This window comes from Eufriesea mexicana, unplaced genomic scaffold, assembly GCF_001483705.2.
Source record: "Eufriesea mexicana isolate 0111107269 unplaced genomic scaffold, ASM148370v2 scaffold77, whole genome shotgun sequence".
Classification (NCBI taxonomy): Eukaryota; Metazoa; Arthropoda; class Insecta; order Hymenoptera; family Apidae; genus Eufriesea; species Eufriesea mexicana.
The window spans coordinates 634,012-654,401 of record NW_016908244.1 but is presented as its reverse complement, the minus strand read 5'-3'; the positions used below and the strand labels follow the sequence as shown (position 1 = coordinate 654,401).

At 45.4% G+C, this 20,390-nt stretch overlaps 1 protein-coding gene across 1 annotated transcript in view; it reads left to right on the top strand.

The window, feature by feature from the left end:
• Seipin (lipid droplet biogenesis associated protein seipin) overlaps positions 1-326 on the top strand; it is a 1,414-nt gene extending 1,088 nt beyond the window's left edge. The window contains exons 4-5 of the mRNA XM_017910193.1: positions 5-145; positions 235-326. Of these exons, the coding sequence (XP_017765682.1) occupies positions 5-145; positions 235-326 (233 nt within the window). The remainder of the gene's footprint in view (positions 1-4; positions 146-234) is intronic.
• The last annotated feature ends 20,064 nt before the right edge of the window (positions 327-20,390 follow it).

Sequence of the window (20,390 nt, the reverse complement as noted above, 5' to 3'; positions counted from 1 at the left end):
CTTTCCTATTTTACCATCTATGAAGATTCTGGAGATGATGGTTTCAGTTATGAAGAAGGCAAAAAAATTGAAAAAATACAGGAATATGAAGGAGAATTAAACACAAAAGAAGAAGAAGAACATAAAACTGAACATAAAAATGACCGTTAGTTATCTGTCATTTCTTTTTTCTTTTTGGTAAATTAATTATATGGAATTTTCACTAAACTGACTTATGTTTCAAAAAAACATTAGATTCATCATTATCGGAAGATACCATTGTTTTACCATATCTTCTTACATCAAAAGAAGAATCTGATTCGTCTGAGATTGAGTTAGTATATTAATTTACATTTCATTATTTGAAATTCAGTGAGGTTAATCACATAATAGTGTTTGTGAATATAGTTTATAATTGTAAGTAAGCGTATATTATAAAAGTCTGTATTTTTCTATATTTAGATACTTTATTAACTTCTTTTACTCTAATTAAAGTATAATTGAGAAAAGTCTTTAATAGAATAAACAAGTGCAAACATTTTTTTTATATTTTGGGAAGATCTACAAAAATGTTTGTACGTCAATATTAATTTACATGTCAAATATTCTATTGGTATGTAAGTTTCTATTTTTTTATTAGCCCTTATTTTATATATTAATCTATAATATAGAAAATACCTGTGAATGTATATATTATTTGATTTTGTACAAAAATTTAAATGAAATAAATAAAATTGCATTAAAAGAGCAATAATTCTAATAAATAAAATTTATAAATGATATTGATAATTAAATTATTTTTTTTATAGGATGCATTCAAAATCCATTGGAATAATTAGCTTTTGCCTTGCTTTAACGCTTGAAGTTTGAAAACTTTTTCTATCTCGTTTGCATCTTTAACAAGCTTAAGAGTGCCAGGATTGTATCAGAATGTAGAGTTTTAAGGGGTTGACTATCGTCTCTTCCAAATAAAACGGAACTTTTTTTTACTCTTGTATCATTTTTTTTTTTTTTATTATGCCGTATTTTATGTTTAACGCTAACTTTCATTTAGCTTTAAAATAGTATATAAAGATTAAATTAATTTTTTAATTAACCGCTTCAATAACGTGTGAGACACGTGGTAAGGAAATCAGTTCAAACATGAATATCGCGGGTTAGAGGCGTGGTTTGTGGATAGGACCAAACGAAAACAGGGACGTGTTGTAACCTACTCGTGGTTAATTTTCGACTATGCTTTCTGTCTCAGTTACGCGTTATTTTTGACCGTATTCGTACGAAATGTTTCGTCGTGTGATCAATGGTGCTGTTGATTAAAACACACGTCATCGAAAATTAAATGGTAAGGCAAGAAGTTATAATATATGTACCAAATATAAATCCTTATTTATATTAAATTTGAAATTTCTTTCGCGCTTTAGGTAACAGTGCCATCTTTCGAAGTAACAAGAAATTACAGTAGTTTCGACCGTTAAATTTTAACATTGTCGAGCATAAGTGCAACAAACTTGAATATTTTCATATTTTGTTTCATAAATATAGTCGTAGTACACAAAATATACAGATGGGGTTCATAATAAAGCAAGTGTTATTTAAATAATTGTTTTTGGTTAACGAATACTTTATATTATACTAATAGTGCAGAAATTAAAATGGTACATTCTGTATACAATGTGGATTGACATGTTAATAAGGAAAAAGTGACTTTGAACGGAAGAAATCTTATTTTTGCAAGTGTTCGTGAGTAAAAGGACGAAAAGGCTGGATGTATTTTATCCATTTGTAAGGCGTAAGCAGTGTGCACACGATGCATAAATACTAAAGAACCGGTTTTCTACATTATCCAGACCTCGCGTAACATGATGGGTTAAGAAAAAGGGCTTAAGGGGGCAGTACGAATTTGTGGGGTCGCCTTGTGTTTCTCTTAGCTTGTTACTTTTTAGATAGATGTGCGCGCGCGTGTATATGTGTGTGTGTGTAAGTGTGTGGGTGCGCGATGGCGCATGACAATTTTCGATTTACTTTAAACAATGTTTATAAACTTCTAATTTACTTTAAACGACTTATGTAGGAAAACAATTCGATGATGCGAAATTACAAAAATTTGAGAGAATGCTACAAAGTTTAACAAAAGTTTTTATAAACATAACGGAAATGTACAAGCGAAACATCATTTGGTCTTTTTTGAGGTAAATGAGATGTCTAGTAATATAAATATTTCTGTAGCATTTGTAACAGTAGTGATTTAATTCATTTAAAGCCATGATAAAATTGTTGCAATATTTTCATTGACGTACGATAAATTCAGGGTTATGGTTATGGCTTATAAATTAGAACGCTATAACGAAGTGTAGAAGTACATATATAATTCTGTAATTACTACGCATGGTATATTAATATATGTTTCATTGTTTTGTTATATCAATTCTCTAATTATGTGCATCTAACTTCATAAATATTTACGTATGCATATAATAGCTTTCAATCCATTATTGAATTGGTCAACAATGAAAAATTCATCTAAATCGAAATTCAAATGTTTGAACATGTAGTTCAGTTCTTTTGTAAATACACAGTACAGCCAAAAGCGTACTGACATTATTTTTCTGAATTTATTACCAACGTCTGTGAGATGAAATATCCAAAAATGATTTTTGAATTATTTTTTTCGCGATATATACATACTTACTTTTATCGTGGATTAATTGCTTAATTATCATGAAATAAAATAATATTTATTTTCATACATAGAAAAGTCAAAATTCTGTTAGTTTGTACTGCATACGTATATATCGAAACTGTAACAAGCTGTTCGCAGTTTGTTTAAGACTTTTACCATACAAATATTTTTCATCAACAATTTGATTTGACTAAATTAAATATATAATACTAGAGCACGGTTTATTGATTTTTCAAAACACGAAAAGAACTGATTACACGCGCAAATATTCAATATTATCGAGCACGCTGACGTTTTCAATTAATATGTACGTGATATGTATGCACCGAAATTACAAATTTTATAATTTACTTGACGGACTGTGCGAAAATGGTGTCATAAAATCGCGTAGCTTTCGATAACTCTCGTCGTCTATATATCACGGTTAACGTTGTCGAATATGCTTTATTTTTCAGTTCGATCTTGTTAGCTCAAAGGAACAGTAATCGACTCTGTACTTTTACCAGCTGTACAGAATTAAATCGTAATTATTCTTGTTAGATTATCGACATAAAATTTTCCAAAGAAAATTTATCTCATTTAACCAGTCAGCGTGAAAAAGCAATTAAATCTTGGTGTAACGAAAAGGTTACACTGCTTCGCGTAACTGGTATATATACTCGTCGGTGATAACTTGATTTTGTTGCCGACAGGTCGTGCGACTGCAGCGCAACCAGCGACATCCAGGCAGCCTGCTGTAAAACAGTTCAACGGCGTTCTCGCAGCTAGTCTACCGTTTGACAAAATTCCGCAATGAATTCCATCGATACAACGAGGTATGCCATTTCAGAGCAACTTATTATAAATCTTGTCGTTATTCGTTCTTCTGTCTCCCGTCTCCTTTTTAATTTATTTGCCTGTATTAACGAGTTTTAACAAGGTTATATTAAATCATACCGGTAAAACATTTCGATGCGTATAAAATGATTAGCAGTCGTCAATTCAATTATTCGCGTTTGCGTTTTAATCGGGGCAAACGTGGCGAAAATTACGTCGATCGAGATCGCGAGCTTTCGGTCTCGTCTCCGATGATAACCTGGATGCTCACGAAAGTATTGTTTTTATTCCAATTATAGGCATACTTAGACTTAGAAATGATGCTATGCAATTTTTATTTTAATTTTACTCCACGAAAATACAGCGATCTCCCACTCTATACGAACTATAATTCGCGGGTAATTTAAAAATTCCGTATTCGTAATTCCGTAATTCGATGAACAACATCTGATTCGACACCGTTTGTTAATGCATGTTGGATTTCCAATTTCCACCAAATTGTCGGTGGCAACGGTTATATTTTCAATCGTGCCCACGATCAATACGAAAATTCACGATAAATATACCCGTTTCTAAATAGTTCGTCACTGTCGCGCATCACTGGATAGAAATCGAAACGAAGAATCCTTTTTAGCACAACTGATCGAAACTCTCCTGCACGATTCGCGTGTGTTCCATTCACCATGGGAACGGATGAATTTCGAGTGAACGCGACGAGTTTCGTAATGTTCTTAGCTATAAATATCGTTAGACAAATCGACCGTTCGATAGCCGGTTACTAACCGAGTTTCACGTGGTTTGGTGATTTTAAGAAACTCGATTGGTTGGCAGTTGGCCACCGAATCCGAAAATCACGTACCTACGTTTAAGCAGCTCGAGATGTAATACAGGTAAATCTAGTAGAGATCGGGAAATCGGGACGCGTGCAAAGGTTGCTATCTCGGGCCTGGTCGTTTTCGATCTTTTTAGAGAAAAACAGAGGTTCGAGAAAATTGAAGAAAGTCGCGAATCGATAGCTGCTTCCGTAAGCGAGAAATTGTTCCAAAAAGTGCAGACATCTCCGGTTTCCCCCAAACAGACCATTATTTATCGTTATTCAAAGACATTTCTGCATTTTGATTATCTCGAAACGGCTTTAGCGCGAACAATTTGCCTACGCAAACTAGTATTCACGGGCGATGGGTTCTCGGAGCTAGTAAACGCGTTTTCGATCGTTTCCGTGTAAACCAGGGAAAGCATTGGAACGTACAGAAAGCTGGCCAAAAGAATGCGAAACAAAGGGGTAGAGCCGAAGCCCGTTCGAAGTTGCGAATTGTTCCTTGTTCGGATCGTTTCTCGGTAAATTGTTCGGTTTGGCAATGGAGGCAGTGGAGTTTTCGATAAAATAAAAAAATCGATCCGAAAGCCATCTCCAGCGTCACGCGATTCGAAGGACGCTGCCAGATGGAATTTTGCTGCATTCCCTCCCTACCGAATTATCGAACCTGCATCGTAACGCATTCGGTTACAAGGTAACAGCTTTGATATGCAAATACTCGGTTGAACATGGCCAAAGTTATTCGCGAGTACCTCGGCAATTTCTGTTCCCGGGGATGATTCAAAATCGTCGTGCGAGGTGATTAAAAAGCCGTAGTATTCGTCGGCGGATCCGAACAACGGGATTTATCCGATCGACGAGACTAACTTGTCGCCGGTACATACGTATCGTGCACGATTTCGTGGTTACACCCCCGGAAGAGCAATATTTTGCTCGACCAAGAAGCGAATTTCAAATAACATCGACATCGGTGTGGAAGAACTCAAAGGGGAAGAATTGACGATGCTGGAGATTTTCACAAACGGGGACGCCGTCGATTAACACTAGATTTATGGAAGCCGTCAATTTGACGGAAGGGTTGCTCCGATTATACGATGGTAACAGATTTAGTTAACTTATATTAACCCTTTGGTCTCGAAGATTTCTTCGTTGTGAAGATGCAATTCGTAGCTCTTCTTAGATTTTTATAAGCTCACCGATGATACTCTTTATGCTAAAATGAAAAAATGGAAATCGTGAATTTGCGTGAGAAACGAACGAATAGAATAATTTTATTTCGATGTTTTTAATATAATTATCATCGTCCATTATTTAAATTATAGCATTAAAACAAACGGTGATTGAGAGTCACCTCTCGAGTGCAAAGGGTTAAGACTGTTAATACAGGTAGCCCTCCTACAACACGGCATCCTATAACACGGTTTCACTATAACACGGTTTCGTTCTAACACAATAAGAGAATTGCAAAAACCTTTGTACAACACTGTACTTCTACATGAGCAGTGACGACGAAGAAATTTGTTAAATTAAAGTTGCATTAAATTAAAATAATATTTTTATTTTTTTTTTTTGTTCTGTGTTGTACATACATTTATATTTTTAATGAAAATTAAGTTGTTTATGTAGAATTAAAGAAAAATTTGCTTTTAGTAAATTTTCGGAACGTAACCCCCCTTTTTGTACAGACTCTGGGTCTCATACAACACGGTTTCACGCAACACGGCATTTTCTGGGAACCTATCTACCGTGTTATAGGAGGGTTACCTGTATAATATATAATTGTTTTTAAATCAAACTAATCGTTAAGAAAAAGGCACGTGGTTTGCTTTACCTGTCAATCTGACAGGTGTCCTTAGAAATAGGTATACAGATAGCGTCCGTAAACCTAGTGTTAATAACGAGCATACGCAAACCCGTATGACGCGACCGTTCGCTTTGCACGTCTAATCGGTCCACCTGCGAACGCGTAGCAGAACAAGTGCGCACGGTGGTCGTCGCAGTTAGGAATCGCGTACACGTACTGACCAGGGAGAGCATTCGCGATTTGCTCTTGCTATACCGATTCCGTGGCAATTTATTCCGCGACTATATAATCGCGAATCGTAACTATTCGCGCGATCGTTCGCCGCGCTTCGTTGTGCGCGCAGCAACGCGCCACGAAAGATAAGTAAATCCACATTCCGGCCAGGGACTCGTACCGTTCCGGTGGCTCTCGCATACCGGTTCCAGTTCCAGTTCTAAGAAATTCGAAATAAAACTGGCCGCGATACACAGTGCGCGATTCGCGTCTCCGATCGAGCGTTGCCTGCCAGCCAATAAACGTGATAAACGTCCATCCCGGGAACAGCTTCGCTCACCGACCGCGACAATTTATCTCCGTAGCCGCTGGTAATGAGGTTGTGATGTCCATGTGTCGCGGTTCGCGACATCCTCGCGTTCGCCCCGAACAAATAGCGTGACGTGGCACCACGATACCCCGCTACGATACCCCGGACCCGATACTCCGCCACGATACACCGCCACGATACACCACCACGGGCCACGCAACTTTCTGCAATTCCAAACCATAATTTCCCGGCCGTACCTTATGTAATACGCTCGTCGGTTTTAGTCAAGCCTCGAAGCGAAGCAGTTTCCACCGAGTTTCCATGTTCCGCGTAAACGGCACGTTTAGGCGACGCGTTTGACCTTGCGACCAAGTTGTACGATATTTCACGATGCGGCATATTTATGAGATCCGCAATTCCGCGTCGGTGACGAATACCGGAGTGCCATTAACGTTAAACCGCGAGTAGGCGTCGGTGTACTTTAAATGCCGTTTCACTTTCGTCAAACGACTTTCAAACGTCACTCTGGCTCGTGTCGAATCGTTTTCGTCTATGTACACCGTGCTATTAACGTCACCGCGAATTAATACTCTGTCGGATAAGTTTCTGAATTATTAGGATTATTGGGTTACGGATCGAACAGGATTACACCGCGCGAACGTTAATAGGCGAACGGTACATTGTACGAGTATTCCCGCGATTGAAAAATCATTAAATTCCGACGAGTCGATTATTTTTGTTAAAGGGGTTATCACGCAAGGAATAGTAAACTGTGGAAAACTGTAGAGAAACTGTGTAAATCTTTATTCAACGGGCGAATGGTCAGAACTGAACTGTTCAGGGCTTCGCAGGTCAAAAGTCGTCTTCAGAAGACTGGTGACAAAAGACAGAACATGGGGGGAAGGGATCGCCCCCCCATCGCTGGAACGTAGAGTTTGCTTCACTATTGAATTTTATCATAACGATTTTTATAAGAATTTGTTTATTCGATTGTCTATTTTCATCATAGTTTCGCTATGGTTTCTACGTCTGTCGATATTCGCGTCGTTGTAAGCCTGCCAGGAAGACAGGGCAGACTCACCCTGCCTGACCGACATTTCACGGCAACAAAAAGTGATCCGTACGATCAAGTCTGACCCACCTTCGATCGCGTCCTGACGATTTTCGAGCGGCACGGTCCCGGCTGCGAGTATCCCACTTATCGGATTACCGCGTTAATTCGTCATCGTTTCGAAATCGAATTCCGCTATCCTTGGAATCCAATATCGCGATAACTCGATTACCCGACATCATCTAATTGAAGAAGTTTAAAGTCGCATTTAAATGCATCGCCATTTTGCACGGCCGCGCTCCACCTGGTCCGGCCGATATCGAAGAAGCGCGAGCTAAATCTTTCTAGATCGATATCGAACAGGCCAATCGAGTTAACGTCCACCGACTAATTGCCGAATGCATTTTCTTCCTACGTCGTTCCTGCGTGCTTTCCCCTTCGCAAATCCGTTTGAAATACGCACCAGGATAACTAGAACCCCGTATTTTAAGCTCTCGGATCGTTATTCTCGATCTGTATCGTGGAATCGGTTAATTTGAAATATCGTTTTCGATGATACTCGATATGTTATCGTATTCTTCGATAACACGCGTCTATCAACAGCGACACTCGCTCGGGTATTAATTAACGACTGTCACCGTTAATTTTAATAAGCGTCCTTTGGCTCGGCGTGTTTTGGTCATACGATCGCGGTCTGAAACCGCCTCGAGAAAAGCCCGTTAACGCTTTGTTAAGGGTCTCATTAGAGATACGTAAAATTGACGTTGCGTCACTAATTGTGGCTCTCAGCTGGTATTTCAGAGCGAACAGTTTCGAGTTTCCAGGTAACGACCGATCGGGGGCTATTTACCGAAGAAAATTCACAACCGATCAAACTTTTTCCATCCCCGACCTCGTGGTCACCACACGGCCAGCGGTGCAATCACTCGTCGTATTAGTCCCGTACTTGGTTCGATTGCCGAGGAAAATATGAGCTCGATACGACGTATTTCTCGCGCCAGAACGAACAGCACGGTTTAATCGTTTGCAGCTGGATTACGGTGCGTTTGCTCGGGTTCCGTAAGACGGTAAACGAATTCGTGTCATTCCGCGCGAGAGGCGATTAATCGTCTATGCATGGAATCACCCCAGGCACCCCCGGCTCCGACGGCTCTGTTCAATTACTCGACGCCACGACGTCTTAAGCCGTTAATGTCTGTGATTATCCGGCTATAATTGGCCACGCAGATGACGCATCTGCGGGTCGATAATTTTCTACGATTCGATCGATCACGTATCGCGCAAAGATCGGTTATCCTTGTTCGACACGGTCTCGCTCGTCGAGGTGTCGAAACGAAGACATCGAGTTAATCGGGACGAGATTGCGCGCAGACGCGAATAGCCGGTTACCCGCGGCCCCGATCGTTGGAAGATCGAAATGGTCCTTCTGTCGGATCATCGGCCCTAACGAGGGTCAGGTGATTTTGTCGCGTGGAAAGAACTGTCTGTCAGGGGTAGCTTCAAAATGTGCTCGCATTGCCCGCGCTCGCGGACCATAAACCGGCGACGTCGCGGAACAGGCTCGTTTCTTTTCTCCTCGAAGAATCTACGACGGAAGCACGTCCAACAGTGGCGAAGATCATGGCCGCTGCTGCTGCCGAGCCGTTGCTACCACGTAGGAATCTAGCGGTCGTTCGGTCGAAGAAACGGCGAAACTTGCCCCGGCATACCTCGTTAACTCGTAAAATCTGTTTTGTTCGAGTCGAGCTAGGGTTCGCGATTGAGACACCGCCGTCGAGAAGCTTTTTGCCAGGCATTTTCCGACCGAACGAACCCAATCGAACCGGGGGTATAGAGATGTCGAGGGCGGATAGGAGACGGAGAGAAGGAAAGTTCGCGTTAAACGCGACGTTGAAACGCTCGCCCGAAGGAGGATATTGCGTTGCGACAGAAATGTCGAACGTGTTGGCGCAAGAAAATCGATAAATCCGAGTGCTTCCGGATGTGAAACGAGATTAAAAATACTTGGAGCTCCCGCTCTTCGAGGCGGTCCTTTCCGCGGAGACGTCGAAACACGGGGAACGAGTAAACGTCAGCGATCATCGGTCAGCGTTTCGGTCGAGTATCTCCTGGAAAATCTTACACGCTGGAAAAGTGCATGGCGAACTTTCAAAGACCCGGACACCTGGACCGAATGTTCCCGTGGACACCCTCGGTGTAGAAACGGCGCGCCGTGAACGATCCTCTCGAGCTCTCGACCCTGTGCTCTCGCGTTCTTTGCCTTTCTTTCACGCGTTCGCACGCAAAAACACGCGAAATGTTTTTCCTTCGTGGTCGGTCACTATGCCTCTGTCTTTTCTCTCTTTCTCTCGCGGATTAACGCGCGCGTTGCAAGAAACGAGAGAGGAAAAGAAGCCCCGTCACTCGTAAAAGTCGCTCGTCATCGCGATCGTGATGGAGCAGTGATTTCTAACGGCGTGCCGGTAAGCAACACGGTCCGAGCTGATCCAGCATCGGGAGCGTACAAGTTGATAGACACTGGCGCGTAAGCGTGGCCCCGGATTCCTGAACCGGTCTTGGAGCAACCACGGGAGAGCCACCATCTTATGGCAGTCGGTTTCTGTCCCTCCACCCATCTCGAAACCCGTTCCCTCCTATCGTGTCTCTACTCGAAGCCACACGACAGGTGCCAGCGGCGTACGCGGACCCAGGGAACGACCGCCTTTTATATTTATAGTCTTCACGGACTATACGACCGAGCGTGTGTTTTCGCCCGTAAGATTAGGCCGAACAATAGGGTAGGGGTGTAATCCGAAAAATGTCGTGGCAGACATAGGGAGAAAAAGAGAGAGCGAAACAGTGAGAGAGAGAAAGGGAGGCAGAGGGACACAGAGACAGTCGCGGAACCTGTTTCCGTTTAGATCGCTGCTGGTTGCCGTTGCTGCTTATCGGTTCACCGGCAGCGGTTCTTGCCGAGAGGTAACTCGATTCCTGAAACTTCTGGTTAAACGCGATTGTTTACCTTGGGACCCCGGCTCGATATAGGTGAGCTCGTATGCCGTGGACGCGCGTGGAGCTGGCCGGGTACCTCGAACAGAGGGGGTGGCGCGGCGAAAACGAAAGAAGGAATCGCGTGTAAAGTGTCGGATAACCAAGTCTGGACGAGCGGCGTGTTCGGTTGGCGAAATTAGGTAAAACAGGGGTGGTCCGATTTGGATCTGAAAAGAGAAACCGTGGCAGAAAAAGGGCCCTGGTGGGTACTTCTCGCGATCGCGAAACCAGTTTCTTCTCGCGAACCGGTGCGCGATTGGACGTTCTGTTTGCTCGCCGATTCCCGATACTTTTCACCGGTCTCGAATGTTCCCTTCGTTATGCGAGTCGAATGCGAGGGAAGGAATGCCAACGGCAGCGTGTGTTGCACGACTGCGTGGCGTAAGTAGGTTCTGCCGCCGTTCGTAATATCAGGTGGAACAATCAGGGGACGAGGATGGAAAGAAAAAGTATCGTGACGCTGGTTTACACCGGGACCAGTTTCGGCCAGTGGTTCTTAAACCAACCCGACCGAGTCACGTAGGCGTTATCGACGCGAGATTTCGATCGCGCTAACGGTACCCGATCGGGGAGAGTCCATCGCGAGGATCGAGATCGTGGATCGCGAAACGATATCGGAGATCATATTCGGCGAGAGAGAAGACTTTGGCGTGCATCCAGAGCCTGGATTACGCGAATCGTTTTGGAATTCGAAAACTCTTAACTTAGGGACGTAGATATGTAGATGTGACCAGATGGCGCGCTGTAGCGGACCTTAATTTCGAATTGGAAATTGGCTCGATCAAACTTTCGCTTGCTCCTTCCCCGACTTGAAATCGTTTTACGTTCGAATAGGCTTCCACGAAAGAGAATATAATATGAAATTCGAACGGAAAGGCGATGTAATAACGGCCTTCTAAATGAACTGCATATTTCATGTCGGTGTTTTGGAGTCGCGTTCGAATTAATTAGGCGAGTCCCTCGACGGCCGGTATAGAGAGTAAACGAGATACCGGTTCTGTTGTCCGAGCCCTTCTATGCTTGGACATCCTAATTAACGAGTGGAATCTTTGGCATTCTCGTAATTTATTAACATCGCTCTCCGGCATATCCCTTTACGGGAAGCTCCTCGATCGGCGAGAAAGGAAATTGTCCTTTGGACCAAGAAGGCTGCTAGATGCACGCTATAGGTTCCATCGAAGGGTTAAAGACGCTAATACGACCTCTAATTACGTTCCTCGACTAAAAGCCCGATCGCATTAGATCGCAACACGACGATACGATTGGCCTAATAGTTCGCAACAAGGTTACGTTCGCGGTATCGCAAATTTCGCGGAGCTAAAGCTCGATCAGCATGAAAGCTCCTGGCCTGTCTCTGAGACACGATAGTCATTTCGATGAAACTATTATTACTATCTTCTGTTTCGAACGTCACGGTCCAATTAGATCGCTATTACCCAAAATAAACCGCACAGCGAAGGATTAGCGAGCTTTAATCGTCGAGTTTTGCGTTACACGGAAATGTAGTACAGAGCTAATCGTTATCTCGTATATTTTCTATCCCGTTGCTGTTATCCGTAGTTCATTCAACGAATTATCCATCGCGATTGCAAATTTAATTTTCTATTTAAAACGTCGCCAAATCCGAGCTCGTACCCGCATGCTGCGCCGGACACGCACCTCCATAATTAAACGTCCTTTGAATCGAAATAGTCCTGGTCGACGTCTCGTGTTTCTAACGACAAATCGGTTAAATAAGTGAGTAGAACGGATCGTTTGCCCCAGAGAGAGAAAGAGAGAGAGAGAGAGAGAGAGAGAGAGAGAGACAAGGAGTTTACGAAGAAAAGTTTGCGTGAACGGACGGAACGTATACTCGGAAACGAAGGTGGAAAAAGAATCATTTTCTCCGGATGGCAGAAACTGATCCACAGGGATGATCGGCCATCGAAGAAAGCTTTTCCACGGAAAGTTCGAGTAAGAAACTCGGTGAACGGTGGTCGAGCCGTGTGATCGAGTTACAAGGGCGAGGCCTCTTAACCGGCGAGTCCTCGACGGCGTCATTCAACGGATATACAGCAAAGTAAACGTTTATTTAGAAGATATCATCTCCACCTTTCTCGAGTCGAGTAGACCGCCTTCGCCGCGTCGCGGAGGGATGCTCTCTCCCGCCAACATAATCTGCGCGAAAGTGTTTACCCGTGGAAACGCGATCGCAGATTGCATCTAATCTCGCGCTGTATCACGACTGCTACCCCGTGCCACCGAGAACACTCGCTGGAGACCTCGCCGCAGGATCCCGGATAAATCGACGGAAAATTCGGAAAATCCTTCGTTAACTCGTCGCGCGCGTTTCGCAAATTCGCAGCTTATCTTGCGCTTATCTGGTTCACAGCGATTCGCGTTCACAGCGATTCGCAGAGTCGCGGTAATCGAATTACCGCCTCGTTCTGTAACGCGTTCCGCACTCGATGGCCGCGATGACAACGATTAATCGACAAAGTTCACTTTTCCACGGATTAATTCTCCGAGTTTAGTTTTACGTCATACCAATGGCGTTGTAACGAAGCGAACGTTTCGCAGCTGCGTAGGGCCCATAATTCGGCCGACGCGTAAACCCGATTAATCAGCAATGGCAGAGCACGGATGCCATGAAAATTATTTATTTACCACTGCGGCCCGTTTCGCCTCGGCCTGTGCGATGCTAAAGGGGTTAATATCCTTGGGAAATTGCAGTGTATTATTTAACGAACAACGCGCAGCATGATTAAATCGCGCTTTATTCAACCACTCGGCGATTGAAGCGAAATTCTGCTTTGTCAGTCTCGTTGCACGGGCACCGAGATGTGCCCCGAACATTCGCGCCTAATTTACCCTGGCCGATCGAAGAATCGGTTTTTACGTGACCGATAGATAGAGATAGCCGGTTTCGTGCCATTTTTCCACGACGACCGCAGCTTTCGAAGGACCGGCCGGGTCGTTTCGCGATCGCGCGAATGATCGACGTAAGTATCCATTTCACGCTGAACGGGTTAATATTCTTGGAAAATTGGAATATTATTTAATGAACGGCTGCCGGCCTAATGGGATTGCACGTGGTATAACAGCGCGATTGCGTTGCTCCTGTATTCACGCTGTGCGCTGCTACATAATTGATAGTAACAGATGTACCCGCGATGTTCATCAATTTGATACAGCTGAAAATTAATTCGACATATAGGGTCGTTCTGCGCTCCGATAAGCCATTGCTCTTCGCGTGAAATCTTTTTCGATCCTTACTCCCGATAGAATCCTTTTTAATCTCGGGCAGCGAACGAATCGAGCCGCGAGTGAATTTATTTCGAGCTCGCAGACGAAACTCGACCGCGAACCCCGTTTCGCGCGTCTTGGTACGTCGAATAATTAGACGTCCCCGTTACCTATTTTTCCAGTTTTGCATTTTCTTTATAGAAAATGGGGCAATCGAATCCTCCCTTTCTCAATTAATCGGCAATTGTCGTTTGAGTATCAACAAATCGGCGATATATGGGGATAAATAACAACGATTCTTCGTAAATTACGTTTATTCGCTTACGGATAGTTACAGCGATGGAATCGGACGATACGAAGTTTAAAAATTCAGTTTCTTCCCATATGGAGTTTGGAGAAGCAATTAAACGGATACCGATCACCGATTATGGAGCGATGATAAATTCGATTGAATAACCGGTTAGCCGATTTCGAATATGGAATGGAAAGAAACGTCTGCGGTCGGACGAAATCGGCAGGTCGAAAAATGCCACGGTTCTCCAGAGTCCGCGTTACTTTCGTGCAACCGCGTCGTCGGAGAAAGTACATATACGTATATACGGCGTAATCCTCGGTGGAATCGGTTGGCCGCGGCGTGGGAATGCATCGGAAAATTTGCTTAACGGCAGCTGCAACTGAAGTCGACTCTGGAGGAGGCCCTCAGGCCAGCGACGATTCCTCTTGACCGTAGCGAGACTCGGCGAGAGGTATCAAGAGACATTGTTCGCTGGCGAAGCGAGAAAACCAGAGGAAACAGGCGTAGAGGTTGGAATCAAAGGGAGATTGTACGGTAACGAGAAGAGGAGCGAGAGAAAACAGACGTACGCGTGGCCTGCGCGGGAGGGGTGTATCCCATGCAAAGAAGAAACAAGAAGAAGAAGATGGGAACGAGTAGTAATAGTAGTGGTGGCAGTAGTAGTAGTAGGAGGAGGAGGAGGAGGAGGAGGAAGGAGAAGTAGACGAGGACGAAGAAGAAGAAGTGGTAGTATAATGTCCCGGACGTAAAACGGGCGAGGAAACAGCGGCTGTGCTCGGCTTCGGCTCAATTAAATGATCGTCTTCTCCTCGAGGGTCTCGGTAGAGGCACCAGCCATTAATTTCGAAACATGGGGAACAAAGGGTCTACCTCGGAAATATTCTTTTTTCTCCTTTTCTCTCCCCCTCACTTGCCTCCTCTCTCCCTTCCACCACACGACCTCCTCGTAGCCTCTACCTTTTACCATCTCGACCTGCCGCCAAGAGGAGCGAGATGGCTAACGAGCAGGACAAAGACGCGATTCGGTGTATCTCGGTGAAGAGAAGAAGAAGAAGAAGAAGAGGGAGAAGAAGAAGGCAGCAAACGCCGCAACCTGCTCAGCCTGCGGCCACGTTTCTCTTTTCCTGCGGTAGCAAGAGTCTCTATCAAACCACGCTTCTTTCTCGAACCCTCTCTTCGTCTCTCCCAACCTGTACCATCGTTTCACTGTCCCGCTCGCGGTTCGCTCTTTCCTTTCTACACCCGCTATTCCCGCTCCTCTCCTCTCTCCCTCTTTCTTTCTCTCTCTCTCTCTCTCTCTCTCGCCTCACCTCCGCGCTTTCAACATCCCTCCACGGCGCGGCCGCGGCCTGGTGTGTGGATAAGGCTGCCCTCGCGTCGTGTCTCGCATTAATATTCCAGTAAAAGTACGAAGGGTCGTCTAGGCGTGGCCAAGGTGTCTAGCAGCACCCCGCTAGTCCGACCGTCTCTTATCCGTTCCTCTTCGTTTTCGCCTTTCTTTCCGCTACTTTTCTCCCTTCATCTCCGCACCCTTTCGGTCTGCTTTCGCATCCTTCTCGCCGCGTACAAACACACACGCGCCCGCGGAAGAACGGACCGACGTCCATTATGTTCCTCGCGTTACGTTCGTTTCGCCGTGGATTTTTCCAAGCTCGCGAAACACGCGTCATATACGCGGTGCGCGGTTTAATGCGACGATCGGATTTCATCGAGCACGATTTCGATGGAAGAGGAAATTGGCAGAGCCATCCAGCGAAGAGGTCTGCCGTGGAAAGGAGTGGACGATGCAACCGAGTGCGTTGGAAATGACGGAGTTATCTTACGCGTCCTAGAATTAATGAAAGTGGGCGATTTTCATTGGTCTATCGTCCCGTTACATCCCGCGGGCGTTCAACGCGGAGGAAAGGCGCGCAATCTCGGATTTTATCTTTTATACGGTTAATGAGAGGCTTCTCGTAGGTGTTCCTTGCCGTGAGGTAGACAGCTATTGCTATATTACGATGAACTTGGAGCCTTAATTCAGAACGGTGGAAGGGCAGGATGTAATTTCGAATTTGCGACGCACCGTTTCGGCTATTTGCCGAGAACATCCTCGGGAAACGTATTAGAAGTATTCGGAATTCTCGTTCGGACGTTACGATCTTCCGCTTCGACTCCATCGCGTCTGTCGGTTATCCGAAGCGGGTGATACGTGCGCGGCGCACACGTACGGTACACCGATAAATATATCCCGGAATCTTTTATTTAAAAGCGGCGCACACGTCGGATCGAACCTTTCCGCTCGCTTTTTCTCCCCCGTTTGTCCCTTTCTTCGTGGCACTCCGCGAGACCGCGATATTCGAGATAAATCCACCGTGGCGTTTTAATTAATCACCTCAAGGTACGTATCTTTGTTCGCGCAAACGGGCCACGCGAAGCTCGTCGTCGCAGCGTCGGTTAGAGCAGCGCGGAAATTTTTGCCAGACCATTTTGTGGCAGAAGAACGTTTCTGAAATATGCAAGATACACGAGAGAAGTTTAGAAAGGGCTTCGCGTTGCGTTTTCACGACTTACGTGTCCGGTTGTTTCTTCCCTTGTACTCGCCTCTGCCTCGTATTTATCGCGCGGGTTACGATGCCGACACGGTATACAAGTTAACTTTAAATTAAAGTCTCCCTTAAAACCGGGGAAAACGCCAGTTAAACCCGTTTCGAGCGATCATAAAAAGATCCGCCACACGCTATATTTCTTCGACGTACCGGTACGGCCGATGATATATTTCTTGCTCCTCTAGTACGCGTTATGTTCGATATTTTGCCGCGGTGTAGCAAACTCGATTAAATATTCGTGCCCGCTGTAGAACCGCCTTTCCTCCAGGCCTATCAATTTTGCCGCGGCGTGTACCTGATTCATTCCTCTCCTACGAGGGAAGAGGTGTTGTCCGGAAACCACCACGACCGATACAATGTCGCGTCGCGACGCGTCGATACGCGTTCGCGTTTTCCGCGTTTACGTTTTCGCGTTTACGTTTCGCGGGACGCGTGCATCCGAAAAGTTTCTATTTATCGGCAAACAAACAACGCGGCCGCTTAAACGGCACAAAGTTAATCCCATTTACGGGTCCAATCGATGATTCGACGTTAATGCAATGATTACACGGGCAATCGTATTAAATGCCGCAGAAGAAGCTAATACGCTCGAATGTTCATTAATTTCCGATCCCGCACGACTGACCGCATTAATTTCGCTAACCGATACCGACACGCCAATTAGCAACTTATGTACACGCAACTTACATTCCGAGGCTCGAATCGTTCAAGCGTTCGTTCGCTTAGCACCCTATTAACCGCACACCTATGCACTTGTAAACGTACACGCGTCCGCTCATCCTCCGGGGAAATTTTCTGAAAACACGCAGTTTACGTTTGCTGTCGGGAAATATCTAATACCTCCGACATATCTATTTTCACCGCTCCATCCGCCGTTTTCGACTCCGCGGTGCTTCCCGTGTCGATCCTAGCCAGCCTTTAATTAAACTTCTTTTTCGCGATACCGAACGAGAATTCTTTTTCTTCCTAACCCGTCCGTTTACCTTGTTCGACCGAGTCTTCCAGAACCGCGGGGGTCGACTCGTCTCGTTGCCCATACGGGGAACCGGGGGTCGCGATGAATTAGGCGACGTCGGAGAACGATCGACTTTCCCGATCACGGATAGATCGCGGATGGATCGCGGTTAGATCGCGGTTACGAAAGCCTGCGACGAGCGAGTGCAGGAACGATGGGGACGAAATGGGGATGAAAAGCGATAGCGGACGAGGTAAGGGTAACAGAGGTATAAGAACCGGTGACCGTGCGAAGGAAGTTTACGACGCTCGAGAACAACGTGGCTTACGGCCACTAAAAAATAGATTAAATTACACGCGACAAGCAGGAAGAACAGCAGTTTCGCCTGGACGGAGTGTACTGTAGCAGGGACACCGATGCATCGAAACTTTACCTCCGAGACCGAACATCGCCAGGCCAATGGAAGCTTTAGTAAATTTGTTCATCTCAATCCCGTAGGTTACGGTTTTGGCTTTCCTTCTAAAGTAAAAAAAGGAGAGGAAAAAAGGGGAAAAGAAAGTGGAGGAAGAAACCATCGAAGATAGACAGAGGATAGAGAAAGAGAGAGAAAGAGAGATGGACAGGTAGGAAACAAATGTGATTCGGCCGGACGGGCAATTTACAGCTCGAAGAATATGGCTTGGCGTGTAAACCGCATTGAAATTCACGGCGAGCACGGAACTGTAGCGGGGTTGAACTATGGGCAAGCTGTTGCAACTTGCTGTTTTCTCTCCAACCCCTGGCCAAGCTCGTTCCCCTCTTTGTTCGTGCCATCGTCCTCGACCTGTCTCCGTCTGGTTGCCATTTAATTCTCGCCGTATGCTCCCTTCGGCATCCATTTAAAATCCCCGGGTGGTGCACCTATCAGGTGGTCTATACGTTCATACGCCTGGAATTCCTACGGCCGGGCCGGAAAGACGCTACCGGAAATCGTCCGTACGCCTGCCTCGGACGCGCGTCCTCCTACGAGAAAGGCGCGTTGCAGCAGCTCTGTACCGCTATAAACGCGATAAAATTTTCCCGCGTTTCGCCGTTCCATCTTCCGCGTCTTATTTACGAGGCGAGTAAGAAAGCGCGAAACGGTAATCGACTTCCGTCCCAACGTAGCTTCTCGGCCTTTGAAATGACGCGCGTTAGGGACTGGCTTTAACATCTTTGTATACAATATCGAGGCTCGCTGCGGAAATCGAACCAAACACGAAGGCCACGGATTAGAGGCTCGGTTCGTAGACGAGCTCCGATGTAAACACCGCGGGTCAGGCTTGTGGTCAATTTTCGTCGTCTTTCCGTCTCAGTTGCGTGCTATTCTTCGTCGCGATAGTACGGCATGGCTCGACGTGTGACTGATTTTGCTCTTCGAGGTGCCACGCCCCAGCGGAACTTCGACGGTTTTCGAGAGAGGGTACAGTGAGTAATATCTATTATACATTCTTACAATTTCGACACTGTGCTAAGAAGATTTAGGGTGGGTGATAGAGTGGTTCGTGACCACTAGTGGAGGAATCGGTTCGAAGGTTTTCGTTAGACACGGGGAGACAGTTGCCCATTTATTTTGTCCATTAAACTAGTAATTTACATAGCTAGAAAAATAGCGATTCACGTGTATTCGCAATGTTTAACGATTATTCTAATTAGCCAGGCTAGTGGTCATTTTCGTCGATGTCTTTCTGTCTCGGTTACGTGTTATTCTTCGCCGCGTTCGCGCAAAATGGCTGGACGTGCGACCAACTCTGTTGTCGATTATGGCACGTGCCATCGGCAGTTAAATCGTAGGGCAAAAGGTTAATGTATTTCTCGCGGCGTTGTTGCTGGTTTAGAAAACAGGGCGTTTGAAAATGGGAGACACGCGACGAGCATAGCATGTACATCGACGAAGGTCGAAACTACGACAGTTTGCCGCGAGTACTCGTTACCATCGCGAACTCTCGTGACTGTTTCATACGGCAGAGGGAGATCGAGATCGAGTCGTACGGTTCGCCGAGCACGTCGACGCGATCTTAGGATCGAAGGAAATCGATGCTTGCCTGGCAGGATACGCGGCCCAACCCCGTAGTGCCTCGTTGTCCCGATTACGTTTCTCCGTTCGCATTCGTCCGCTTCAACTTTATACCGTGACTTTCAATCACGATCGGCATTGCGCTCCATCCTGCACGCGTTCCGATCGATTTAATTAATTCCGTGGAGAATTTCCGACTTCTACGTCAAAATGTCGATACTTATCCCGCGCTATATCTATGAGACTGGACTAGAGCGATAATAATCGGTCCAAGTATCAGAGATCATCTACGGCTTCTACCGCCTCTCATCATCGAGCCACAGGATGCCGGCGTTTTGCCATACATCCCACCGTAGCAGAATTGCGGATAATTAGGACGACCGAGAAGTATTATTATTAATCATCGTTAAATCCAGCTTAGTCGCGTTCCTAATTCCGAGTTCCCGTTAGCTGCAGGCTGCTGGCGAGGTCTCGACCGACCCTCCGCCAGCATTTATTCCCATGTTGATACATCGATGATACCGGTAGAGGATGTGTAGGTCGGCGAGCCGCGTGCGCGCGGAAAATTCCTACCGCGTAGTATAGCAGACGA